General features: G+C 38.4%; 1 protein-coding gene across 6 annotated transcripts; it reads left to right on the top strand.

Moving 5' to 3' along the window:
- Positions 1 to 32: 32 nt before the first annotated feature.
- BTBD10 (BTB domain containing 10) lies at positions 33 to 26,984 on the top strand. 6 transcript variants are annotated; one of them, XM_026664821.2, is made up of 8 exons: positions 33 to 199; positions 19,227 to 19,417; positions 20,373 to 20,658; positions 21,325 to 21,427; positions 22,206 to 22,326; positions 24,418 to 24,615; positions 25,066 to 25,176; positions 25,834 to 26,984. In XM_026664821.2, exons 2-8 carry the CDS (start codon positions 19,264 to 19,266, stop codon positions 26,142 to 26,144), a joined length of 1,284 nt encoding a protein of 427 aa, XP_026520606.1. In that variant the 5' UTR covers positions 33 to 199; positions 19,227 to 19,263; the 3' UTR covers positions 26,145 to 26,984. The 6 variants fall into 6 exon arrangements, with proteins under 6 accessions (XP_026520606.1, XP_087807133.1, XP_087807134.1 ...); XM_087951007.1 differs by lacking the exon at positions 33 to 199 and adding an exon at positions 708 to 911; XM_087951008.1 differs by lacking the exon at positions 33 to 199 and adding an exon at positions 723 to 891.
- The last annotated feature ends 700 nt before the right edge of the window (positions 26,985 to 27,684 follow it).

Here is a 27,684-nt window from a genome sequence, read left to right as displayed (position 1 = left end):
TCCCCTTTCTGGTCGAAGTATCGCGAGCGTTCGAACGTCAGACGAGGGCAATCCACTTCTCGCGGGAGCTGAGCGGACGGTTGGCCGGGCCTAGCCATCGTACTCAGCTGGGGCGGTAGTAATCCCTCCGGTTGCTGCCGGGAGTCGGGGTGGGGAGGAGCGCGAATCGTTTTGAACCCCCGGACGTCGGGCGCGGCAGGTGAGGTGAAGAAGGAGGCAGGGTTTGGGGAGGGGGGGTTGGCGTGCCTTTAATTGCTTCGCGATAAGGTATAGTGGAGGTCGGGAAGGCTCCCTGGAGGGTTGAGAAACTGAGGTGGTGATTATCGCCCCGGGTTCCTTTTGCCCGTAGAAAGGGAGACTTGAGTGGCAATGGAGCCCCTGAAAGATGGACGTCTGGGTGGTGGACTCGTGATAATAAGGGGTCGGTTTTTGTTTTTTTTAATAAGCCAGCTTTAGATATGACATGTGGGGTTGGGGAACCCGAGGATGTTCGGCGGCGGGTCTGTTTCTTTCGCCAACATCCAGACGTTGTATGTCTGTGGAGATTCTCAGTCATCCGGGTCGTGGTTGTCCCAAAGGTGCTTTTTATGATGAGGCAAGTGGACTTTCTAGTTTTTCTTTGAAGACGTTTCGCCTTCTCATCCAAAAAGCTGAAGAAGCGAAACGTTCTTCAAAGAAAAACCGGAAAGTCCAGTTGCCTCTTGGGGGGAGCGCCTTTGTGACATTCAGACGTGGTGTATCGCGTGTATGTGTGTGTGCTCCCGCTTTCAATAGATGGGAAGCTCGCTGGGGCGCAGGAGAAAGAGCCCAACGGTGGGAGAAACGGCAGTTTCGGAAACTGTCAGTTTGGGGAACTTCCTAGGAGTTTATCGGCAATATCGATACCAACAGGTAGGGCACGGCCGGTGAAGGTAGGTTTCTTGAAGCGGAGACCTCGGGAGGAAGGAGTAATGAAATGTCTTTGAATATTAGTAGCTCGGGTTGGTAGGTATGTTGTTGGTTTGAGCTCCGAGCTTGCCGATTTGGTTGCAAACGTTTCGTTCCCCATTGGAGGAAACCTCTTCAGCGCGTTTCGGATTATGCTTGTGGGGGGGGGAGACAGCATTGGCTTTAAATGAATACCTTGCTGAGTCCTGGTCTGATTTTGGGTTGTGTGTAATACTTGGGAGGAGTAATACTTGGGAAGGCTTTTTTTGGTAGGGCGCTAGCTGGGCTGTGAGGATGTCGGCGTCGTGGGCGATGGTATCGTCCTGGTGTGCCACAACTAGAACGGCTTGCCAGGTACCGCTGTGCGACGTAGACAAGTGTGGGAAAGATGACGGGGTGTGTGGGGTGGTGGCATTGGTGAGGGAGACCTTGCTGGTGGCAATGGGAGGCAGGACATTGCTTTTTTAGATGCAGTGGGGGTGGCAGAGGGAGAGGAGGGGAGTGATTTCCGTTGCGGCAAACGCGGAACAAGCCGTTCCCGAGGGAGAAAAAATTGGTAATTTGACGCCCAGTTAACAGGTTTCCTGTTAACCTCCACGCATCTGGGAACCGACGTTAGCTTTTGGAGGGCTTGTGTGCGTGGCAGTTCCTGCGAAAATTGCCTTGTCATGGCCTCACTCCTTCTGTTTTGCGCAATTCTGTCCTGTGGGGCCACTGTTTGTACGTTTTCCTTGCTTTTAGAGCTAATGAAGTGGTGATCCCGTTTAAGAAACCAGATTAGGGAGACCCGGCTGTCATGTTTGGCCAAAAGCTTTTGCTGTGCTGTATTGTTTCCAGACACTTTTTTTTTTCAAATGGAAAATTCATTGGAAACGCTGCATTGTGTTTAGATAGTTGCCCTGTGAATCGAATGGTCGCAGTTTGCCTTGTGAACATCTTGTTTGTGGTGAAGGTGATGTCCACATCTTCTTTTGGAGTTTGGATGGCTGCTCTGAGTTAATTCCAACAGTTGGTATCCAGGGGCAAGGTTTTCAATATGCTTAATGTTTACCTTCATAAATTGTATATTAATAGTATGAACCTCGGTTTATCTAACTGTGGGGACTTGCTCTATGAGTGGAATAAAAAGAGTCACAAATTATTTAATCCATATTAGTATTAAAAAATCCAGTGCATTAGAAATGACTGTCATTATTCCAGTTTGTCATGTATTTTGCGACCCTTGAGTAACAATTTCAATTCTCTGTTTTCTTAATTTAAATGTTAGTATTTTAAATAATATATTTAAAGCATTGGTTAGCCCTTTAGTGATTCTACATTAATAGACACTTGAATAAGAGAAGTTTCCAGTCACAGACTTTTAGTATTCCATAACCACCTTTCCAGGGCTGCTGATTTAAGAATGAGACTGAGGCAATGTGAGAAATTTCCCTTTCTCCCTTTCATTAGACAATACCTTCTAGTAGAGAGTCATATTGGATATTTACCTGTTCTTTTGACACCATCTATACCATTATTAAGATTTTAACTAATATAACTCTTTGAGTAGATTAAAAATTAATCCTTTAGCTAGTATTGTCTAACAAAAGTTGCCTATTAATCATTTATTTTCGTAATACAACTGCCTTATAAACATACAAGATTTTCCTTTTAAACTCTTTTTAATACTAATTCATCCCTGGGTTTGCTTGAATTCTTAAAAAATCAGTATTTTGCTATTCCAGAGATTTAGATTAATGATTAAAATTGACAAGTGTAAACAGTGATTACTGTCCATGGACTAATACAAACATATTTTTAAAATACTTAGGTACTGATGTTTCAATGAGCAATTCTTTATCTTCTAAATTATAAATTACTTGTAAAATGTACAATTTATTGTAAAAATGTAGAAATAATCCTGATATTTTTGTTAATTTGCTACTTCCTTTGAAGTCTATCAGTGATTTAGATCAGTGGTCACCAACCAGTGGGCCAGGGACCACAAGAAAATTTTGGTGGTCTGCAAAGAAATATGATCCCCAAAGCAATTAATCCAGGCTGCCTGGGAACACAAGGCTGTGCCGCCCACATGGCCCACGGGAAGACAAGGCTTGCGTTGCTTGCATTGCGAACAACATGAGGTAGTGAGGTAGAAGGGGAAACTCAACCCATGCGCCTGGCCTGGCCACCGGGCTGCTTCTTTCTGCTTTTTTCTTCTGCTTTTGGCTGCACGCAAGGAAAGCAGCAAAAGTCTTTCTCTCCCCCAAACTCCACCAGAAATGAATCTTTGGGACCCTGCAAGGCATCCTGCTCCAAGAGGCTGTGCTAGCACGACAAGTCTCACAAAGACTCCTTTCTGGTGGAGTTTGGGAGAGAGAAAGAGAGACTTTTGCTGCTTCTGCTGCTTTCCTTGCATGAAGCCAAAAGTCAGTCAGTCTCTCTCTCTCTCTCTCTCTCTCTCTCTCTCTCTCCCTCTCCCTCTCCCTCCCTCCCTCCCTCCCCCTCTCTCTCTTTCTCCCCCTGAGAATGGAGCTGGAGACAGTATCCTGTGATCCCAAATAAAGAATGATCAGTAGGAAAATGGGGTGGGGAATTTTCCTCAGACTTTTTGGGGGATTTTCCCAGGGTCTCTGGTCTGCTGGATTTAAAATTATGAGTTTGGTGGTCCCTGAGGTCCAAAAGGTTGGCAACCCCTGATTTAGATATTTGTGGACCTTGTACTACTGTAATATGATTCTATTCTATTTCATATGTCTATCTTGTTTTGGGTCATATTTAATGTAATTTTGTACAAATTAAAACCAGAGTTTCTTAATAGCAAGAGGGGTAGGATATAAATTTAATAAATAAAAATTCTAATTATTTTCTGATATTTATTGAAAACATGTTTTGTATAAATCATTACACTATTTTTAAAATAATCAAAGTTTTAACTATTGAATGGAATTTCATTTTAATTACTGGTATATGGATATTCAAAAATGTGTAAAAACAATCAGATCAATATATTAGAAACTCAAATGGTATAGTTAGTATAGATTTGCATTTCTGAAAGCTTGTCTCTGATCTTTTTTCATGTGATGGTTCTGAAAACCTCGTGTATGTGCATTGTTGGAACCAGAAGACAGAATATTGCTATAATTTTTGGCTAAAATAATATGCTCAAAACTTTGATAATATGATTAATCAAATAATTATAGCAGTTGTTTTTAAAATACCTACATCATTGTAAAATATCCATAAAGGCAACTTCCACTACACATAAAGACACTATCAGTTTTTATTGAATGATTCACCAATTAAATGGTTGTAATAAGTGTTCAGACAGCAATACCCCATCTCATAGGGTGCCAATTTGTATTTAGTTAATAAAATGACTAAACATATTGGGTTAAAATAAGATCCATATTCCTAGCTTATTTAGAAACATAGTCCAGCTTTATCCAATTAGGCACATTATCTTCCCACATACAGAAAGTTAGATTACTAAGAGAAGGATATGTTTGATGTTTAATATTGCTTCATGTTGCTTCTCCTTTCCTTTAACTTATGTGAGTTCCAGCCTTTTTTTAGCAAGGAATGAATAAGACTGACCACAAGTATGTGCTCATGTTTTACATTAATATATTATACATTGTTGGTTAAGAGTGGTGAAAAGGGCGTTGGTACTTACCTGATACGCCCGTTCTCTGTGAGCTGTGAAGAGCATCCAGAAGTGGGACATACCAAAGCTTGGCCTGTCCTTAGGGAGGGACTCCGTCTGGATCGAAATCCACTCCTAAACTCTCTGGACCCTCTGCAGGACTCTTCTGCCAAATGAAGCGTCCGCTGAGGCATAGACATCAATTTTATAATTTCTGACAAAGGGAGATGGTGAAGCCCAAGTTGCCACTCTGCAAATTTCATCTACGGAAGCCCGTGTGGCCCATGCTGCTGATGTTACCGCACTCCTTGTTGAGTGGGCTGCAATGCCCTTAGGAACTGAGATGGGCTGGCATTCGTAAGTTTTAGCTATGGTGGCTCTCAACCATCTACCGATGGTCGTCGACGACACCTTTTGCCCTAAAGTGGAGGATAGGAATAGAGCCTCAGATTTTTGAAATGCCGCTGTGCGGTCTAGATAGATGCTTAAGGCCCTTCGAATGTCAAGTCGATGCCATTGATGCTCCAATCTATGAGATGGTTTCGGACAAAAATTTGGAGGCACCAACTCCTGCGCTCTGTGGAAGGCTGAATTTACTTTAGGAGTGAATGATGGATCCAATCTGAGAACCACTCTGTCCACATGAAACACGCACAGGTCCTTTCTCATTGACAATGCCGCCAGTTCGGAAATCCTCCTTGCTGATGTGATTGCAATTAGGAAGGCCACCTTATATGTCAGGAATTTAAGACTATCAGTTCTTAAAGGCTCGAACGGGCCAGTTGTAAGTGCGGTTAACACCTTGTTGAGGTCCCAGGTGGGATAGCGGTGAATTACAGGAGGTCGTAAGTTTGCAGCACCCTTAAGAAAGCTGCGGACATGTGGATGGTGCACCGAGGCTAAGGCCACCACCTGTCTGCGTAAAGTATTTGGAGATAGGCCCTTGGTCAACCCCTCCTGTTAAAAGGCCAATAATTGTCGTATTGATGGGGCAGTTGGGTCGATCTTAGACCCCTAGCACCAGCGACAGAAGGCAGACCATGTGGCCTCGTATATACGATTTGTTGAGGACCGTCTGGATGCTTGAATGGTGGCAATAGCATCCTCTGAAATCTGTTGGGCCCTTAAACGGCTCCGCTTAACCTCCATGCGGTTAGACTGAGCCATTGTGGGTTCGGGTGAAGTATCGGCCCTTGGGAGAGGAAAAGCTTCGACGGTGGAATTTTCCAAGGTTCTCTCGACAGGTCCTGTAAGTCTGTGAACCACATTCGCCTGGACCCGTAAGGAGTGACCAATATCAATTCCGCTCGTTCCTCCAATAACTTCTGGATCAACCTGGGTATTACTGGGAGTGGAGGAAACGCATATAGAAGTCCGGGAGGACACTGACAACACAGGGCATTGACGGCCTCCGCCCCCTGAGTCGGGTACCTTGAAATATACCAGGGCAATTGGGCGTTGAGAGGAGAGGCAAGTAGATCGATCACCGGTTGCCCAAACCTCCGCACTGCTTCCTGGAAGACAAACGGGTGTAGGTGCCACTCTGCCTGATCTATCGTGGCCCTGCTGAGCCAGTCCGCATTGTGTGTTTAAGGCCCCTGCTATGTGTTCTGCCTTGAGCGAAAACAGATTGGCCTCGGCCCCTTTGAACAAATTGGCCGTCTCCAGCATCAGAAGTTTGGAATGGGTACCCCCTGTCTGTTTACGTGGGCCTTGGTTGTGATATTGTCTGTCACGGCCAGAACGTGGCGTGATTGGAAAAGGGGTAGAAGTTGCGTAAGGCCAGGTGAACTGCTCGCAGCTCCAACAGGTTGATGCTTTGTGATTGCTCGGAAATAGTCCAAATTCCCTGCGCAGTGTGGGATTGGAAGTGAGCTCCCCATCCTACTGGGCTGGCATCGGTTATGATCGTTGCCCTGTAAGTTTCCTTGAAAGGACACCCCTTGTTTATCGTGTTTTTCGACCACCAGCAGAGCGATCGGAGAACATTGTGTGGTACCTTTATCCGGACGTTGGAAGTGGCTCTTCCGGATCGCTGGAAAGGTAGCAGAAACCATTGCAGATCTCTAGAATGGAATCGAGCCAAGGCACAATGGAAATACAAGAAATCAGTTTCCCTAACAGTTGAGACAGCACTGCCAGGGAAACCCTCTTTAAGGCTCTGATCTTTCTGGCCAAAGACTGGATACTGTTTAACCTGTCCTGAGAGAGAAAGACCTTGCCCTCCACGGTATCTATCACTGCCCCTAAATGAACTAACCTAGTTGAGGGGATCAAATGGCTTGTATCCCAATTTATGGAAAAGCCATGACCCTGAAGGGTCTCCAGAGTAATCTTGGTATCCAAATTTGCTTGATGTCTGGAAGATGACAAAATTAAAATATCATCCAGATAACATTGTAAGCGAATAGATCTGATCCTGAGTGAGGCAGCCAAGGCCACGAGGACCTTGGTAAAAGTCCTAGGGCCGAAGCCAGACCGAATGGTATGGCGATATATTCGTAGTGCCGATCACAATAGCAGAATCTAAAATATCTGTAGTGAGCAGGTCTAATTGGTATATGTAGATAAGCCTCTGTGAGATCTATGGAGGTCAGGACATCGTTCTCTCTGATGCTGAGCAGAATGGACTGGAGAGTAGTCATCTTGAATTTTCGATAAACCATTGATCTGTTAAGACGTTTGAGGGCTAGAATTGCCCTCCAGCCCCCCGAACTCTTTGGGACCACAAACAATAGAGAGTAACAGCCGTGACCTCGCTGTTCAGATGGGACCTCTCTAATGGCCCGAATATGTAGAAGATGATTGATAGCCTCCTGCATCAACGCCCTCTTAATGGGGTCCGTGGACCTAGGGCTCCTAATGAAAAAGTTCGGGGGGGGGGGAGGATTGAAACTCTAATGCCAAACCAAACCTAATAGTGTCCTTGACCCACGCACCAGAGGTGGAGCTGTCCCATTGATCAGCAAACAATTTTAGCCGCCTTCCAATGGGAACTGCTGTCAAGGACTCACTTGGGGCGACGAAAACATCAGCCTCTGGTGCCTCTGCGGTTTCTTCTGTTTTGACCTCCCCACTGACCTCTATCGGAAGATTCAGACCTATCCTGTCTAAAACTGGATCTGTAGCCTGATGTTCTCTGAGATCTGGGAACGTATGGGCCTTGATAGTAGGGCCGAAAGGAACCCCTTCGAAACGACTGGGGCGTTCTGTTTTCAGACCTCCAAAAGAGAGGGGGAAGCACTTTTTTCTTGTTTCTATTCTCTATAAGGAGGGGCTCCAAGACCCTGCCAAATAATTTATCCCCCGATATTGGGGCTGATGCCAACTTGCATTTATGCTTGGTATCTGCCTGCTAATATCTGAGTCATAGCAGTCTCCGTGCTGATACATGAGATGCTATGGCCCTAGACGAGAATTTGACTGCATTAAATGTGGCGTCGGCAGAGAATTCTGCTGCTGCAATAATTTTAGCTATGTCCTGGTGGGCTCTGACATTTGACGCTGGCAATATATCTCTCAAGTGGAAGAGCCATCGGAGGGAGGACCGTGTAAAAAAAGGACGGCGCTATAGCTGCTCTAATGGCCCAGGCGTCAGAAACGTGCGCCCTACGGAGTGCCAACTCTGCTCTCTTCTGGTCTCAGGGCTTCCTCGGCCTCGTTGGGAAAGGTTGAAGAAGAGACCAGTGCCACAATGGGCTCATCCCCTCCGGCATTTTGAAAAAAATTGAAACCTCTGCTGCCAAATTATAATATCGTTTATCGTACCCTGTTGGGGCTGGGTATGATGCTGCTGATGCCCATTGATTTTGTACTAATTCAGCAAACATACAAGGGACAGGAATATTTTCCGCCTCATTAGCCGGTTGTGAGAATATTAGATCCTCGGATTCGTCCTGAGACCCTGTTGACAATGGATGAGGGTTTGATGTGCCTACTTTAGCGGTGTTCTTTGCCTTGAAGAGTAAGGATTTAAAGAGGTGCGGACGAAAAAGGCCAGAAAAAGTAGGTTGGTCCGGAATGAGGCCTTCGTCGTCTGACATTCCCCATTCTAGTGGGTCAGCCTCTGACAACCCCAAGTCCATCTGATGGATCGACCCCACCTCCATGGGAACATCCTGATCCTCAAATTCTACCTCCTCCCGAAGGCCCTGGGCTGGTATGTTAGGAATATTGGGGAATACCTGAGTTTGATGTTGTCCCATATGTGCAAAGGATCGAGTGGATTGTTGTGTCATAGCCATCTTGTCTGCCTCCCTGGCTCGTTTTTGCAATTGCCTTTCCAAAGCTAGGTGCCGTCTATGGGCATCCTTATCCTCCACCTTAGAGGCCTTTTGGGGGCCCACTGGCTTATCTCGGGACTTATTTGTCTTGGAGCGTTGTTTTTTTTAAGGTGTTGTCACCTTCCATTGTGGATGACTGATTCTCTTGCCTCTGACTTTAATTTTTAATTATTTTTTATTATTATTATTAGTATTATTATTAGTATTTGTAGTTTGGTGTGATGCCTTCCCCTGTGGTTGAAAGTAGAATGCTCCTCCAGGAGAGTAAGTCTATATATATATCTATATGTAAAACTGTGCATATGGTAAACAGTATCTAAGGGTCCCCAACAAGGGAAACCAGCTATACAGGATCTGAGGTAATCCATTCCTGTCAAAACCAAATGTCCCGCAATTTAAATGGCACTTGCAGTTTCACTCCGAAGAAATGATCCGAAGGCAATTGCAAAGAAATGCCTGTTTAATGACTAGCCTGCTTATCCAATGTCAGCCAGACAAGGGAGAGCTAAACCCAGGGAGAACAAAGTGGGAAGGTACTGCCCCGGTCCCCAAAAAGGGAAACCAGCGGGGAATGGCGCCTGTGATAATTAGGTGTGAACTTGAGCCAGCCGTTGAAAAGGGCGGGAAGCAGAATCTCCGTTGCTAATGTCTGAGCTGTCTAATGAGCCGCTGCTGCTGAGGCTCTAACTTGCGAGTTAAATGCTCCTGTCAGACAAAACGGCAAGGCGAAGTGAGCCGCGGCTGCGAGCGCTCCGCTACGATCGCAGAGAAGACGATCGGAAAGTTAGATAAGGTCATTGCCTGAGGCGGTAGCCTCAAGCTGCCTGCGGAGTGGCAGGCTCTGCTATTTACAAAGAAACTGTTTTTTGAACTAATCGAGGTAGCTTAATAGAGGGACCAGCCTGAAAAAGCTAAATTAAATGGGGAAGATTTTTAAAAGCTAAAATAACCCAAAAGAAAACCTGAATCAGAAACCGTTCCAGTCGGAATGCACAACCTCTTACCACGAAGGCTGAGCTAAAACTGGGGGATGCTGAAAAGGTGTCCCATGGAGGAGGAGGAGCGTCCCGGAGTTTTAAGCCCAGCCTTTCCAGAAGAGACTGAAGCACCTCCCATTTCTGGATGCTCTGAACAGCTCATGGGAGAATGCTGACTTCTCTGTCCTTATTGTGTCTGCAATTTTTAGTGGTTTTGTTTAGATTAGCCTACTCCCTTCTTTAGAGGAATAATGGAGCTGATGTTTCAAGTGGCAACTTGTGACATGACACTCTTGCTAAATAATTCAAGGATAAAATTGCTTACATTAATTTTGAGCTTGATGCTTCTTTAATAGATTTTGATTTGACAGTAGAGATAATATTTTGTAATGTTATCTGAGATTAGTTTGTACTTTGGGAAACTTAAGGGCTCTCTCTGAAAGTTGGTACATATGATCAGGGATAATGCCCTTCCTTCTTCTTCTAGATTGAGTAGATACGTCAATGGCTGGATCCAAGAGATGGATAATGCTTTTTTCTGAGAAAACATGATTTTGCTTTCTTGAAAAAGGTGGTGTTTTGAAGAATCTTCTATATTAAAGAAAGTCTGATCTAGCCTTGTTGGAGAATTATTGCCTTATTTCCAACTTCCCTTTCTTGGTGCTGTTATTTCTTGTTCAGAAAGTATGGGTGATTCAGGTATAAAGGACCTTTATGAATTGGTTTATCTGAATTCTTTTCAATTCAGATTCTCCCAGCCGCTTTTGTTACTATCATGGTATCCTACTGGATTACCTTTGTGTTAAAGGGATGAAGGTACCTTTCTGCAAAGGTTCTTTGTGGTTGGTTTCAGCTAGTACTGGTGAGTAAGGAGTGGTCAGGGTGGCAGTAGCTCTAGCACATACATATATGAAGCTACTGAGAAGTCATATATTTCTTTGGTCCTACCGTCCAAAGTATTTTGAGTCCACTGATGATCGTCAGCTTTTCACTGGTGCCCTCAAATCTAACCCAGTTTGTAGAGTTTTGATGGGTATAAACAAGCTTAGATTTAATCTCAACATGATGGATTTCTATTTTTCTAGAAACAACATGACTTCATGGCTGCACTACTAGCTCTGGATAGGGTTACCAACTTTATGCAGTGTTATGCCTGTAAGTTGCTCGTGTAACAATGGTTTCCATTGTTCTTCCCATGTACAATTCTGTTTATGTCCCATTCCAGAGATTCTAATAACTTTTATGCAAATTGAGGTGTGCAGAAGAGAAATACAAGTAGTCCTCATGTCCTCTTTTCTTTGGAAGAGGACATGATCCCATTTATCTTGAAAAGGTGGTGATTGAAGAAACTCCTATTGAAGAAAGTCTTAACTGACTGCCATGTTTAGAGACCATTTGCAGTTATGATGGTAATGAAAAACTAATCTTGCAAACCACTTGCAACCATAAATCTTGTATTTATGAGTTTTGTTGGTCTGCAAAGCAAAGGAAAGCTGAAATAGAATAATAAATTCATGATGCTTTACTTTGCAGTCACTTCATTTAACAACCAAATTGCTGGCTCTAATTGGGGCTGCTAAATGAGAAACTGATTGTATGGCAGGTATTCTTCTAGAAGGCACAATTGAATACAACTCCATATATTCAAAATATTCTCAGCAAATGTGAGTGCTAAATACACAGAATGTTTTCATTCAGTTTATGACTCATATTTTACACATTTCTGCAGATTTGCGTCCTGCTTTGGAGGTTATTTGTTACTGTTTCCTTGTGTATTTTGTAGGTGTTTCTATATTTTTTAAAATCTTAAACCTGAAACTGGATTCTGGATATCTAGATACATATAACAGATGTAAGTGAATGTGATAATACTTTTCTTTGAACAATGAACAAATGATAATGGGTATAGTTCCACGTTAGAGGCTTTGGAATCCCATTCCACCCTTAGCCTTCAACTGAAATTGTTTTAACACCTTCCAGTTCTGTGCCTTTCAATGACATTAAAGTAGATTGCCTCCTTTGGCCTGCTGGCAGGTGAGAAAACTAGTTTTCAGCCCCTAACCTAATAGATAGAACCTGTTTACCCTTATCTATGTGAGCAGATGTGGCCTTTTAATTTGCCAGCCATATTTGCCTTATGCCTTTTGCATGTTGAACTATGTCCTCTCATTTCTTTAGCATTCCTTGAAGAACTGTTTGCGCCCTGAGGCCTGAGTAAAGCAGGCAGATCATAGGTGTAAAAAAAGATTAGTATAGTATAGGTATAAGACAGTAGTTGTGGGGCTGCTCTGTGGAGGCTTTGACAGTTGCTGTTTAATTGGGAAATAGTCATGATTGTTTCAATAAGTCATAGATGGGTGCTGTATACCTATGTATTGAACAGCATCTCTTCCAAATTCAGAGTTTTGCAGAAGTTATAATATTGATACAAACATATATACAGCTATCATTGTGCAAATATATTGCACATATTCTGAAAATCACAGATTTTCACAAACTGAATTTTGCTTGCTGGGATAAGACCAGAAACTTTTTTATTTGTTCCTCTGACTTGTTCTTTGAAATTAAAACCTTAAGATTTTTCTTTGCATTCGTGTATCTGAAATGTTATTTTGGGGGGCTGAAATATTATGCTTAGAATAATTAACATGTTTTCCTTTTTTAGTACATGCAATTTCTTGACATAAATTTCTCATGACAATTGTCTTTCTCTCCTGTGTTTTAAACAAACGGCACAGGACTTTTATTAAGAATCTCTTGCTGTGAATTGCTGTCCAGACAAATTACTATATGCTGAATGAATTCTGGTATTTCAGCTGCAGTGAAAGCCTAAAGAATGAGACATGAAAGATAGGTGACAGAAAAAACATTTCAGATGCTTTATTAGTTTATTAAAATCTGACAAGCGGGTAGGGCTAGAAATAGCTTCACAGATGGCACTTGGCAGTATACCAGGCAGCTCTTTCCTTATGCGTTCTGTACACTATCCATCAAATATGCCAGCCAATGGCAGCTTAGAAAAAGGGAAATGGTAAGCATCAATTCAGCTTACTGGAGGCTGTGAGGTTAGACGTCAGTGCTGCACTGTGCATGGCTGAGTCAGTGGCTGTGAGAAAATGAATTGAAATAATATCTTGCGGGCTTACCTCTCTGAGTACTTAATGGACAGAAAAGCTGTAACAGGAATGTTACCCTTGAGATGGAGAAGAAAAGAGGATGCTAGAAAGTGAGGCTAATATATGCTGTAGATGTAAAGTATTAAGAGGAGAATGGAAAGAACAAATATGCTGAACTTAGCAAGTAATGCCAGAGAATGCTGAACTGGCTTCTAAATCTGCAGGCTGGAGAGGAGCAGATTTCTTTTGTACTTTGTTTTCAACATTTTCTCCATGTTTTTGTGTTCCTGCCCTTTTCTACTCAAAAAGAAGGTGCGTATCTGTTAACAATCCAATACAGTTTTCAGTACTTAACTAAGAAGGGAATATGAAAAGGGGAGGAATAGTTCTTTGTGTAATTGATCTCTTGAAATATTTATATGATAAAGAGAAGTTGTCTGACCATGAATCTAAAGTAACAGTTATAACATAAATAGAAATATTATTGAGCAAAAGCTGAATTTAGCAGAAATAGAAAATATATGAAATGATGTATTTAAAATTTGATTATTGTTTAGGTTTCATTAGATTATTTTTTCTTTATTTGTGGTCTTCTGGGCCAAGAATTTATAAATGTAACATTTAAAGTTTCAAGTCCATTCTGTATTAAGAAAGAAAAAAGATGATTCATGAGAGTATGATGCAAGTTAGATCATATCATCCTTACCTTACACAACAATATTAAAATGAACCACATCTTTTTACAGTTTACATTTTAATTTCTGTTAATGATGTTATGCAATTTTTTCAGTTGTTATTGGTGATGCTTAATTTATTGGTTTGAATAGTTAGAATGAATGACAGTGTCATAATATAGGAACTACTCTCTAAGAGCACTCTAAAGTTGGGTGTGTGTATTTTATCAAGGCGTTTCTGCTGTATGCAATTGGCTGATCAGTAAATTGTTATCAGCAAGATTGCAGTATGGAAACAGCTTGGATCAGCTGTCACCCTGAAACAATGTGAAGAGCCTGCTATATAATAGCAACATTATAACAACAATATATAGAAGTTGAACAAGGACATCACCTATGTAGGTTGGACTTAGATAGAAATTGGTGCTACAAATGCCTATATATTAGAGTATTATAATTATATAGAGGTTATAAAGTGTTCCACCTGGATTTATAGTTAACATGGTTTTTTGGGGGGAGCAAGTGAGAAACTGAAATCTAATCTAGCAAAATAGTTTGTTTAATAAAAGCAAAAGTGGCATGTAATTTAACATGTTTTATAAATATCTCAAAGGCTCACTTTTCTCATTAAACAAAATGTAACAACTAAAATATTTGAGGAGAATGGGAAATCATAGCTCATTTACTAGGATATAAATGTTCAAATAAACAAAAATACTATTTGGCAGTATTTTATTCTTGGAATGAAATGCCCCTAAGCACAAATCACTTTCAGATGCTACATGCTTTTTTTTTAAGTGAAGAAAAAAACAACACAGTAGTAGCAGTTGAGCAATAGGAATTTGGCAAAAGAAAAAAAATATGCAAGATAAGATGGGAAAGGAAAGTTGAATAATGCAGCTGGTTGAACTTTACATTACAAAGCTGCTGTTTTAGTGTTGTTTTGTAAAAATTTCCTGTGCATTTTTCATATTTCCATACCCTATAACTTTTAGAAGGTCTGGGTTATTTAATTTCCAGTATAAAAGTGAAATAGATTCACTTTGAAGGTATAGTTTACTTCTCACTAATACAGTGAGAACTATATTTTCATTTTTATTTAAACCTTTCATTTTTAGGAATCTTAAAAGTAAAATTGATAACATTGTTTGAACACATTTCTCTTTCCCCTGCAAATTTACCCAAATCTTTTCTGGATATGTTGTCTAGAATCTTGAGTAAATTTGGAAGGAGGATTCTGCAAACAAGAGAAAACCGATTTCCTTAATAGATGCCATTGAATTGGTTGATGAGAACATTGAGTATAAACCTTTATACTATTGTTTTTGAGGAAATTTTTGTAGCATGATGACTATCTCGCTAGAGTTTTTATCACTTGAGTAGGAAGCATTTTATCTGAGTCATCAGGCATGCTTCCTGTAGCATGTGTTTGCCATAGATATATCTAAGTGTTAATATGCATGAACTTGCCTTGTGTTTGGACATTTCTGAAGACGATTGTGTTTCATTATGCGGGTTTTATAAGATTGCTGTGGAGCAAAACTGATCTTTCTGGAATGAGCAAAAACTGTGTTTCATCTAACGCTGTGGTAAGCAGATTTTTGCTCCTATAATTGAAGTTTCCTATTTTTTTTCTGCATCACATTTCCCTGTGCTAGAGTATCTAGAACTAATTAAGTGGATAGAGGAATAGAAATAAAAAGCAGAAAATGCTCACTAGCTCTTATCAGTGGACAGCTACAAATGGATTTCATTTATGTCCGGAAATAGGTGCAAAATGTCTACTTACTTGGTGAAAATATTCTATTTCCATGGCTAAAATTCAGGGTTTTAAAGTTATCTTTTTATTCCTTGTTTTAAAGTTTGAGATTTCTTTATTTTTTACCAACTAACACTTCTCCTTAAGCAGCTTATAGGTTTGGAAAATGACTTCAGAAAAGCATTTTAGCATTTAGGAAATGGATGAGAAATAATAAAATATAATACCAGCATTAGTTATTTCTGTATGATTTCTCATTTTCTATTTCTTTTGGATGGAATATGGGGTATACTTTCATGATACAAAATTTCTGTGATATGATTTATTTGTGATTTGCTGGTTAAGAACAAATTCTACTTTCCCAAGATCTTGTCATCCTTTTTTTTAGGCATATTTCATCCGTGCATCTATCCATACAGAATATATAAAGCCATTGGGGAAAAATAACTTTAAAATGCAGAAGCAAAAATATATACTAACTGGATAAAAATATTGCTATTTTAGAAGAAAAAAACTTATTTTACATATGTGACAAATAAGAACTTCCTAATAAATTTGTCTTTTTTGTGTCTATTTTATCACTTGTCTAATTTATGTCATAACTGATGCTATCAGTACTTTCTAACATGAGTTTAGCTATATTAATGTGTAAAATTAATTCCATGCTAATACAGAAAATTTTTTGTCATTTCCAAGAAGTTATATGAAATATTAAAGTTTTGAAGATTCTTCTTTATCATTATTTAAAATGTTTAGTTGGTTGTTAGTATAATCTGTATTCATATTATAAACTTGAAAACCTTTTAAATGGATTAGTTGAGTATTTGTATGAATCTATTATCCAATATTTTGCTTGATGTTGCCAACATTACAGTTCTAAGGCTTACAAGCAAGGGCCATTAAACATGATTTGGACTTGAAAATATACATATAATATTGAACAGCAAGGAAAATTAAGTTATTTACCAGTAACATTTATTAAAAAATACTATTTTTCACTATTACAAAATTGCATAAATTACTATCCCTAATTTATGTAATCTTGTCTTTCTTTCTCAGTTATTTTAATACAAGGAATGTTATATTACATTTAACATATTTATTTAATATAGTTAAGTACTTCTGTAACATTGGATATTTAAAATGTGTAGCTAAGTACATACTTTCACATTAGAATAGAATAGAACAGAAAAGAAGAGAATTCTTTATTGGCCAAGTGTGATTGGAATTTGTCTTGGTGCATATGCTCTCAGTATACATAAAAGAAAAGATACATTCGTCAAGAGTCAAGGATCATCAGGTGCAACACTTAATAATAGTCATAGGGTACAATAAGCAATCAAATCAAACTAGGAAACAGTCAATATAGATCGTAAGGATACAAGCGATAAAGTTACAGTCATACAGTCACAAGTGGGAGGGGATGGATGATAAGGAGTGATGAGATTAATAGTAATAGCAGTGCAGACTTTGTAAATAGTTGAACAATGTTGAGGAAATTATTTGTTTAGCAGAGTGATGGCATTTGGGGAAAAACTGTTCTTGTGTCTAGTTGTTCTGGTGTGCAGTGCTCTATAGCATCGTTTTGAGGGAAGGAGTTGAAACAGTTTATGCTCAGGATGTGAGGGATCTGTAAATATTTTCACAACCCTCTTTTTGACTCATGCAATTAGTTTCTCTTTTTGTATCCCCATTTCCTTCATCTACTTAAAGCAATGCAGAGTGAAGAAAGATTTGCTACCAGTTTTAATTGCAGAAAAATCTCTAGTTCTGAAAGGTTTGTTATTTCCTTCAGTTCAGTCATGTTGGATTCTCAGAGTGCCGGGACAAGTCCCTGCAGTTTTCTTTGCAAGGTTTTTTCAGAAATGATTTGTCATTTCCTCCTTTTTAGGACAGTGTCCTAAGTTCTGTGTATCTATAGACCAATGAGACTGTAGTGATATTGATCCCAAAATTTAATGCACTCAGTATAATTGATGTGCTCAGTAGGATAAAAATTATGCTGCTGGTGCACTTCCTTGGGCAATTCTAAATTTTTTGCTAAATGGATTTCTTCTTTGAATATACAGTGGAACCTCGGGTTGCGACCGTAACAGGACTACAGTCCTGTTCCAGGACTACAGCCGCAACCTGATTTGGCCGGAAGCACAACCGTCTGCACATGCACGGACCCCCACCCCAAAAAAATGGCGCCAAAGGGGAAATCGTCGCAGCAGGAAAAATAGCTGCGGCAATTTTCAGGTTTGCTTGATCACCACCCGAAGATCTGTTCACGACCAGAAGCAAAACTGTTCTGAAAATTCTGGTTATCACTCGATTTGGTTGCAAACAGAAGAGTTTGCGATCTGAGGTTCCACTATATTCACTTTCTCAGAAGCGACTTTTTTTGTATTGACTATTTTGGATATTATTGTAACCAATTTCAGTATTTTTGTGGGCTTTCTGCGTATCTGTGGGTCTTCAGTTGTAGAAGGCCAGAGGATGTCACAATAATGTTTTGTTTTTTTAAAAAAAATCCTGTCAGTACTGTATAAATGGGGAAAATGCAGTCTTTATATAAGAAGTTAAATACATTCTAAAAAATTTATAGCACCTGAATGTAAAGTTTCTTGAAATAGTCAAAAGCCTCAAATATGAAAAAAAAATGATTTGATTTGCTGCTGATTTCACAATTACCTCAAGTGAGATTGGAGTTAGAGGTTATAGGAAAATAATGTAAACTGGAAGCCAAGTACCGTACATTTCCTTCAGTGCTTGTGTGTAGAAGAGGTTATTAAACTTCAAAGGCAAAGTAGTACTTTATTTTTCTGGTACCCCTCATATTGTGTTTAGTTGGTTTAATAGAAAGTTACCAGGCCAAATATGACTTTAATGTTCCAGTTGATTAACATTTTATTTTGATATTAAGCAACTAGTAAAAATTTCAGTTTGATGTAGCCTGAAATATTCATCTAATTTTGAATTTTTTCAAATAGAGCGGTTTGAGATTTCTGTGGAAAAGAATATGAATTCCAAACTTTAAATTAAACTTGACATGCTTCATAATGATGTATTTAGATTTCATGATTTAGCAAAAAAAAATCTGTGTGGCTTACATATTCATCTATAAATTATTAAAAAAATCACAAAATAGTTAAAAGATATTAAGCATAGTTGATAATATATGGTAACAATATATGACCACAATTAATATTTGAAAAACTGGAGAAAAAGGGAGTGTTCATATGTGGATGGTATCAGGCTGTTACATAGGAAAGACAATTTTTTTGATCCCTGTCTTCTTAACTCCATAAGGGTTGAAAAGACAAAACATGCAATCGTAATGTTAGGACAGATTCTACCACGAACATACCGTCGTATAGGTAATAATCAGCATTTGAATTATTCTCAGAAATTCATTGGCAGACAGTACACTGGTTAAATTTGAGTTACTATTTGTGAAACAGTTTTCATCTGTTTGCACATGGCCTAACACTTTGTACAAACTTAAGAATCTTAATCAGAAGGTAACCCCATGACCCAGGATGATGCAATTATTGAGATGTGATGCAGCATGAGTGCCTGATAGCCTTCAGGCATCCGATCCAGACATCCATTGCATTTCTGGTTTGGCTCATTTTGTTTCCAAGGCATTTCCCAACTCCTTATGTACATATTGTCAGGATGTCATGAAAAGGTGAAAATCTTGCCATATACATATGACTTTCCCACAAGCATTGTGCCTCTTTCTAAACTCCTCAGGAAAGAGGTTGGTATTAGATTACTACTGAAATTGAAAAAATAAAAATTCACAATATAAGATCTATTTTATATTGACTGCTATTTAAAAATTCTAAATACTATCTCATGTTCATTTATCTTCTAGTACTTCATCTCATCTTATTAAGGGTGATTGCCACAAAATGAGTCTTCATGGGGCTAGTGGTGGACATGAAAGATCAAGAGACAGAAGACGGTCAAGTGATAGATCACGTGACTCATCCCATGAACGTCTTGAATCCCAGCTCACTCCATGCATCAGAAATGTTACTTCACCAACAAGACAACATCAAGGAGGTATATCACAAGAAACCTGTTTCTGTTTAAGATATTTATTTTCTATTTTTTATCAGTACATATTTTTGTCAAACATAAAATCTTTTCACTTTGGTTCTTGTGTCACAAACCTAAAATGTGAAAGCTTCAAAATTAACATAATTAAGAATCTCATTGGGAATGTTTATTTATTAAATTTATTCACTGCCTATGTAACATGGCACTGGGTGGCTTATGATCTGGTAAAACAGTAGAAAATATTAAAATGGTAAGATGTACAGATACATTAAAAAGAAAGAAATACCTAAGATAGTGGAGGGTATACAATAGAATGGAGGGGGAATCTTCTAATGCAGTAACTGCCTCCAGGATGGAAGAAATATAAATACTCATTCACCATTTAATATTTATAATTTGTGTCAAACTAAAAATTATCAAGGAAATTATCTAAGCCTCAGATACATAAATGTTTGGGACAATGTTACATGTGTATGTTCTGTTTGATACCCTGTATTGAGGCCTAAGCATGGAAACTGGTTGTGTGGCATTTTTCTTCAATCTATCATCTTCCACTTGTTTTGGATGCTGGCAAGCCTTTTGTGATGGCAAATGTAATCCAAACTATCTGGAGAGCACCACATTAGGGAAAACTGGTCTATGGTACCTCAGATTTTAGAATAATTTAAAGTATAATCCTGTTGCTGAATTATATTTTAATTAGTTTTTTTCCCCCTACCTTTATTACTTTATAAGTAGCAGCAAACATACTTAATTCTAGTGCCAGAAGACTGCCTGTTTTCTCTGACACATCAAGAGATAGTACTCTGAGTTACTACTGGCACCAAACCAAAATCCAAAAATAAGTTTGGCTTAATGTGGGGAAAAAAACTGTTGCCCTTGTAAATATGTTTTTGAGATATAACATGTTCTGATACTGCACCCTAGTTTTAAATACTTGTACTACTTTTCATTGCAGAGCGTGAGAAGGATCATAGCTCATCTCGACCAAGCAGCCCTCGTCCTCAGAAACCTTCTCCGAATGGATCCAGTAGCAGTCTAGTAAACAGTAGTAGAAACAGCAGCCAGTCAAGTTCGGATGGGAGTTGCAAAAATGCTGGAGAAATGGTTTTTGTGTATGAGAATGTAAAAGAGGGAGCACGGAACATAAGAACGTCAGAGAGAGTCACACTTATAGTGGACAACACTCGATTTGTTGTAGATCCTTCAGTTTTTACTGCACAGCCAAATACAATGCTGGGCAGGTTGGTATGGCTTTTTATTGCATATATACCATCAGATATCCCTGTAAATCATGGCTAAAAACAAATGTCTTCATATTATGAAATATTATTTATCTCATTATTTGCTCTTCTGTTAAAGAGCCCTAGTGGCGCAGTGGTTAGAATGCAGTATTGCAGACTAATTTTGCCAACTGCCAGCAGTTCAATTCTCATGTTAGTGTGTCATCCTTCTGAGATCAGTAAAATGAGGAGCCAAATTGTTGGGGGCAAAATGCTGACTCTGTAAACCAATTAGAGAGGGCTGTAAAGCACTGTGAAATGATATATAAGTCTAAGTGCTTAAATAATACTACTAGATACTACTCATGTGGAGATCAGTATTTTTCCTTACTCTTTACATACAAATATTATTAAAAATTGCAAAACACTTCTGTCTTAAACTTTGAAGTTCAGATATGAGTGTTTTTGAATTCATATTTTGCATGCATTAAAATATTTCAAAATATTTTTTTTCCTTTGGATATATGAACATAATGTAACCTCTTGTAAAATCTGTAAGTCCCCTTAACAGTGCATATTCTGAATTTCTATAATTCCTTCTAAATTTTACCAAATTGAATTCAAATACTGGTGAACTATGTGCACTGTGTGGATTTTGAATAACATGTTTTTTTCTTCTATATATAGGATGTTTGGTTCTGGAAGGGAACATAATTTCACACGGCCCAATGAAAAAGGGGAATATGAAGTGGCTGAAGGAATTGGTTCCACTGTGTTTCGTGCTATCTTGGTGAGGTTTCATAAGATACTGTTCTTCCCACCCTTTCACATTTATGAAATTTAAAAAAAAGGAATGCCATTCCTATAAAAGCTTATCATGAACATCTATAATTTATTTAAACAAGATACTAAATACTACTAGTACATGCTGCAATTTTACAAAAACTTGGAAAATTCAGGAATAAAGAATTTAGATGTAAGTCTGACTTACTATGTTCAGACATCTCATTGATATGTCTGAATGTTAAAGGATTCTCAGCTTAGTTAAGATACTGGCCATTCATTTTGGGCTTGCCATCTATGTGCCATTTTCTGGAATATTGCAGTGCATTGTTGGGGAAAGGTAGCAATAGTGAGCAAGTTATTTTTCATAAAAATGTGTTCATGATTACTAATATATTAATTGAAAAGACTTTGCCCAAGAAAATACCGGAGTTCCTCAACACTGCTATTTGTAAGTAAGGGAGTAGAAAACTAAAGTTGAGAGACAGAATGAAGACATTAAAATCTTTGTATGATAATATTTCTGATGGGAGAGACATTTCTTAAGATTCATTAAACATAATGTTGTTAGCCCAAGCAATTTGAATTTTTCTTGGAATTCTTGTACTAGTTCTATCATAATCTCTTCTCAGTCTCCATATGACAGGAAGATTACTTCATTCTGCAACACCACTGGATACCCAGTTTGTTTGCAGCAGCAGAAAAACATGCAAGGATTAGAAAAACTATTCTGTACAAAATAAATGTTTTCTCATAAATTTTTCTTTTTTCTTTTTTAATTTAAGGATTATTACAAGACTGGGGTGATACGTTGTCCTGATGGAATATCTATTCCTGAACTACGAGAAGCGTGTGACTATCTATGTATTTCTTTTGATTATAGTACTATCAAATGTAGAGACCTCAGTAAGTGTAACATTGCTGTTAACCTGCTTTATCTATATGTACATTTTAAAGATGCTGTTTCCTGCCCATAAACCACTTTAAGTAATATTTGAGCATTTAATATTATAAAATATATTATAGATTGGGTTAATGATTGAGTTTAGTAATATATACTGTAGTTATACCTGTTAAGTTGATAGAGGCTTTATATATAAAACTTTATTTCACTCGTAGACCAGCATCTAACAATGCAGCTTATAACCAACAACTCCATATATATCTGGATTGTAGAATGGGAGAAATTATTAGCATTACTATTACAAATGTCTAACATTAAATAATTTTACTGATTATATAGAAAGAAGATGCAATATAAAATATATTTAAAAATATTAATAGATTAGAGAACCACAAAACTTGTCACTGAACATAAGCTATGTAAGCTATGGAACATAGAGCTTAAACTTTGCAAAACTATGAACATCGTAATTCTAAAAACTGCATGTAAGAATCATAAATAATATCAAGATGACCAAGCTGTTATAAAGGGGTTCTAGTCTAATAAACAGGCATAGCTTGAACTCTGTTACTTGTAAACTTTTCAATTGGTAAAAAGTTTGGAGTTTTTTCAATGTATATATGTTGAAGGAGAACATATGCTCAGTAGACTCGGCTTCCCTAAGCTTTCAGAGATCTAAAGGTCCCAAGTATAGGATTTTCCACATCTTTCTTTCAAAACAGTCAAAGTAGTGCCCCTTCTACATTTGGGATACTTTTAATTGAATAAGATATATCGTAGATCAAGGATCTTCAAACTTGGCAAGTTTAGGACTTGTGGACTTCAACTCCCAGAATCATGTTAGCTGAGCTAACATGACTGGAGAAGGAATTCTGGGAGTTGAAGTCCACAAGTCTTAAAGCTGTCAAGTTTAAAGCTGTCAAGCTGTTGATGCTACTGTATGTCTGTGCTGTCAGTATTAGGGAGAATTTGAGCACTACTTAGATCAGGCTTTATATCTATAAATATATGAGTAATGTATAATTGGATCCAGAGTTGTTATGTGTGTGTATATTGTCAGATCAAGATGGCTATCATACTAATTACTTCCCTTCTATTTTTACCACAACAACAACAACAGGTGAGGTGGGTTGTGCTAAGAGAGATTGGTCCAAAGTCTCCCAGCTAATTTTCATGCCTAAGTGAGGCCTGGAACTCAGTCTCCTGGTTTCTGGAACAGCACTTTAATTAATACACCACATTAGCTTTCAATATTTGTTGGTTCAGCACAGAGCTGGCTTGATCAAATCTCAAGGATAGTAAATAAGAAAGTAGAGAGTTTTAGACAACTTTAACTTCAAACAGATTGAAATTCATCCACAGTTAAAAGGAACTGAAGGCAGAAGATAAAAATATATATTTAGCTAATAATATAATATTAATTTTTGCCTCCACTCAAAAAAGCAGCCTCTAGAGGTAGTGTACATTTATTGAGATAGTGGAGGGCCTGGATTACTCAGTTTAAACCTTTAGATTAGACTTTCTGTAGAAAGCCAAATTAAAATAGGGACTGAAGGTCCCCCATAAAACGTTGATGCCAGTATTTTTGCTCAGTGTAGCAGATAAATTACTACTCCATTTTGTTTGCTATATTAAGGATGGTAGATACAATCCTTTTAGTTCTTCGGGTAATATAGGAAGAGACTTCCTTCTACTAAAATGAAAAATATTTAAAGGATGTTATGTGCTCAAATAACTATCTGACTATTTTCAAGATATAATTTTTGAGGTGCCTGCAAAATCTTAATGATTTTGATGTGTTGATTAATTCTCATGTTACATTACTTTGGTTCAGCTTATTTAGCTTTATATGCAAATCAGAGGTGCCTTGTAAACATCAGCAATTACTATTCTAAGTCCAGAAGCTAGGAAGTACAAGGTAACATATTTAAAATATTTGAGCATCATTTAGCAATTATGAGAATTATGAGAAGTTGCACCTCTGTTGTGCCAAAGGTAATATTTTTATTGAAGCAATTAATAATGGATCATCTAAAATCCAGCTCAGTATTCTTATGAACAGAGAGTAATGAATTTAATTGTTTTCATTTCAGGTGCTCTCATGCATGAATTATCAAATGATGGTGCTCGGAAACAGTTTGAATTTTACCTTGAAGAAATGATACTGCCACTGATGGTAGCCAGTGCTCAGAGTGGGGAAAGAGAGTGTCATATTGTAGTGCTCACTGATGATGATGTTGTTGATTGGGATGAAGAGTACCCACCTCAAATGGGAGAAGAATATTCTCAAAGTAAGTCAGTTGGCACTGCAGTTGAATTTGGCTCATTCCCTTTTCTATATAATTAATTGTATCATTTATTTTTGAAATATATGCACTACAGTACCTCTGATCACTCTGCATTGTACAGACCTGCATCATTTAGTAGACATAATTTGATGGCAATTCAGCACATTGATTGTGTAATGTGCCCTGTCAAATCTGTCGTTTGGAGAATTGTAGGCATATTTGGCTTATGATCACGTTCCATTTGTGTGTGTAAGATGACAGTATAGTCAGTGTGCACGGGGCATATTAGCCTGGGTTACCATGTCCGATCACTCTTCAATCTAGTAATAGTGTAAATAATACAATGTATATTTTTCAATTCAACTTGTTTCAAAATGCATTAGATGTTTTTTTGTATACTGGCTGAACATATATACAGTTTATTGATTTCATGAAATGTATTTTTCTCCACAGTTATTTATAGCACAAAGTTATATAGGTTCTTCAAGTATATTGAGAACAGAGATGTGGCCAAATCAGTACTGAAGGAAAGGGGTCTTAAGAAGATTCGATTAGGTATAGAAGGTAAGATAATTTGATCTTGTTGTCTAATCCAACATGTAGTGAAAAACTAGGATGTAGACATTTATGATCTAAAACCACAGTGAAATAAGAGGGAGTAAGGTAGTCCTTGTTAACAACAACAGTTGTGGCCCCCTAGTGGCTTCCCCATTGATTTTGCTTATCAGAAGCTGGCAGTGAAGGTTGCAAATAGCAATCATACGAATGCAGGGATGCTGCAACAGCCAGAACCTTGAGGAGTCACTGATAAGTTAAGATTGAACAGTCACCTAAACGAGGACCACATAATACTGCAACATAATGACTTCAAAAAAAGAGATAAGCCTTGGCAGTCATTGTGTTGCCCTTTCTTCAGTATCATGTCTTGATTCAGGTAAACTGTAGTTCTGCTGAAGTTTAAGCTTTATTCTTATACAGAAACATAGCTTGAAATTTCAGCTTAGAATGAATCATGTATCTTTCATGAAGTGAATCTAATTACAGAAAGTGTTAAAAGTAAAGTGTCAATAAAACTGCAGTGAACAGCTGGATGAAGGATTTACATAATGGTGTACCTTAATAAAATATTTTTGTTGAATAAAATGCTGTATTCTACCTGAGAGTCCTCAACAATGTTGAGTGAAATAAAATTTGTAAATGTTATTGGTGATTTTTTTCTAGGTTATCCCACATATAAAGAAAAAGTGAAGAAGCGACCTGGTGGGAGACCAGAGGTAATCTATAATTATGTCCAAAGACCTTTCATAAGGATGTCATGGGAGAAGGAAGAAGGGAAAAGTCGCCATGTTGACTTCCAGTGTGTGAAAAGTAAATCAATTACCAACCTAGCAGCAGCTGCAGCAGACATTCCCCAGGACCAGCTAGTGGTGATGCACCCCACGCCCCAGGTGGATGAGCTGGATATTCTACCAATCCATCCTCAACCCAGCAACAGCGACACAGATCCTGAAGGACAGAACTTGCCACTCTGATCCAAACTGCGGGTTAAACAAAAGCATGCTATTATTAAAAAAATTGAAGATGCTGTAATGAGCTCATACTGCACTGCAATTCCAGCTTCTCTCCATTGTGTAATGAACATAAAATGTTTCAGGATATTGCAGTATGGACTTCACAAAGACCAAAGTGGGATCCGATTATGGTTTGTAGGAGTACATATGTAACATCATGAGGTTCAGTTACATACCTGCATTTGTTTCCCAGTAAGTAGCTTTTGTGGTATTGGTTGTATGGTGGACTGTTATTAGCCTCAAACTCTTGTCAAGAACAGCAGGATTTGGAAGCTATGGTTTCTTCAGTATTTTGGTACTCAGTGGGCAAAATGCAGACTTAAAATTGATAGTGGCACTTTACAAATGGTGGACAAAAATATTCTTAAAGCCATTTTTATAGTCTGGGTGTACATTGTTGATTCTAACAGAGTGCTGTTTTCAGAGGTTCCCTATTCAACAAAATGTAAATAGTTTGTTCTGAATAGGGGTAATAGGTTAATTAACTTGTTCTCTAATGAATGAGCACAACATTCTTGCCACTGGGACTTTTGGGTTGTGATCCAACAGCCTACTTTTTCAGAGTTATCCAGTGAATTTTTTTTCATGTTTGATGTGAGCCATGTTGAAGGGTGAGGAACAACTGATATGGGCTTTATCTTTGAAAAATGCCTTATCTTAAATCTGTTCACAGAAATATTTATTTACTGAGAGGTTTTTCATATGTGTCATAGAATAGAAAAATGCAAATTGTTCACTCTTCACTTAATAACTGATTGTAAACTCAAGTTTTTCATTCAAATAAAATTTCCATTATTTTAATATTAGCAGTAGTATTCGTTCTTCTGAAATTGGTGATTAACAGTCTAAGTTGTTTACATTTTACAGAAGAAATAATCAGGTCATCTCTCCTGCTATTTAATATGGAGTGGCTTGCTTTTTCTACGATTCCCCATTTTTAGGACTTTTCCTCTGAAAATAAGGCTAAATGGGGCAATTCACGAGATTTTGGAAATTCTCATGATAAAGTTGACTGACTGCTTTTGACTAGAATTGACTTCATCCAATCTTTGGATTGATTGACAGGGTCAATTTACCTTAATATTTGTGTAGCATATAAATGTCATCTTCATTGACCAATTAAATTTGTTGGGAACAGGGCTATTGTTTTTAATATAAATTGAGCTGGTAGAATTTATCTAATTTTGGTATAATGTAAAACTACTATATTCTTTTGAATAACAAGTTGAGGCTTAGAGGTGTATATAAATGATGAATGGGAAACTTGAGTGCCTTTCCATAATGCCTGTAAAGTATTTCTGAAATAAGTTGGAAATGATGCTTCAGAGCATGTGTAATCATGAATATAGCTTATGCCTGCAACACCTTAAAGCAGTGGTTCCCAAAGTGGGCAGTACCGCCCCCTGGGGGGCGGTGGGATGCCTTAGGGGGGCGCTGAGAGGCAAGGTGGCCGGCAGGGGGCGCTAAGAGGCGGCGGCGGGGTGCTGGAGGTGAGCGGCAG

The sequence above is a fragment of the Notechis scutatus genome, chromosome 1 (genome assembly GCF_049901735.1).
Source record: "Notechis scutatus isolate UNSWTSFEM ecotype Mainland chromosome 1, rNotScu1.2, whole genome shotgun sequence".
Taxonomy (NCBI): domain Eukaryota; kingdom Metazoa; phylum Chordata; class Lepidosauria; order Squamata; family Elapidae; genus Notechis; species Notechis scutatus.
This window is presented reverse-complemented; position numbering and strand designations above follow the sequence as displayed.

Coding starts and splice junctions, on each gene's coding strand:
- BTBD10 (XM_087951010.1), top strand. CDS start 13,116: ATGCCAGAGAATGCTGAACTGGCTTCTAAATCTGCAGGCTGGAGAGGA. Junction 20,659..21,324: donor CCAAATACAATGCTGGGCAG/GTTGGTATGGCT, acceptor TTCTATATATAG/GATGTTTGGTTCTGGAAGGG. Junction 21,428..22,205: donor CTGTGTTTCGTGCTATCTTG/GTGAGGTTTCAT, acceptor TTTTAATTTAAG/GATTATTACAAGACTGGGGT.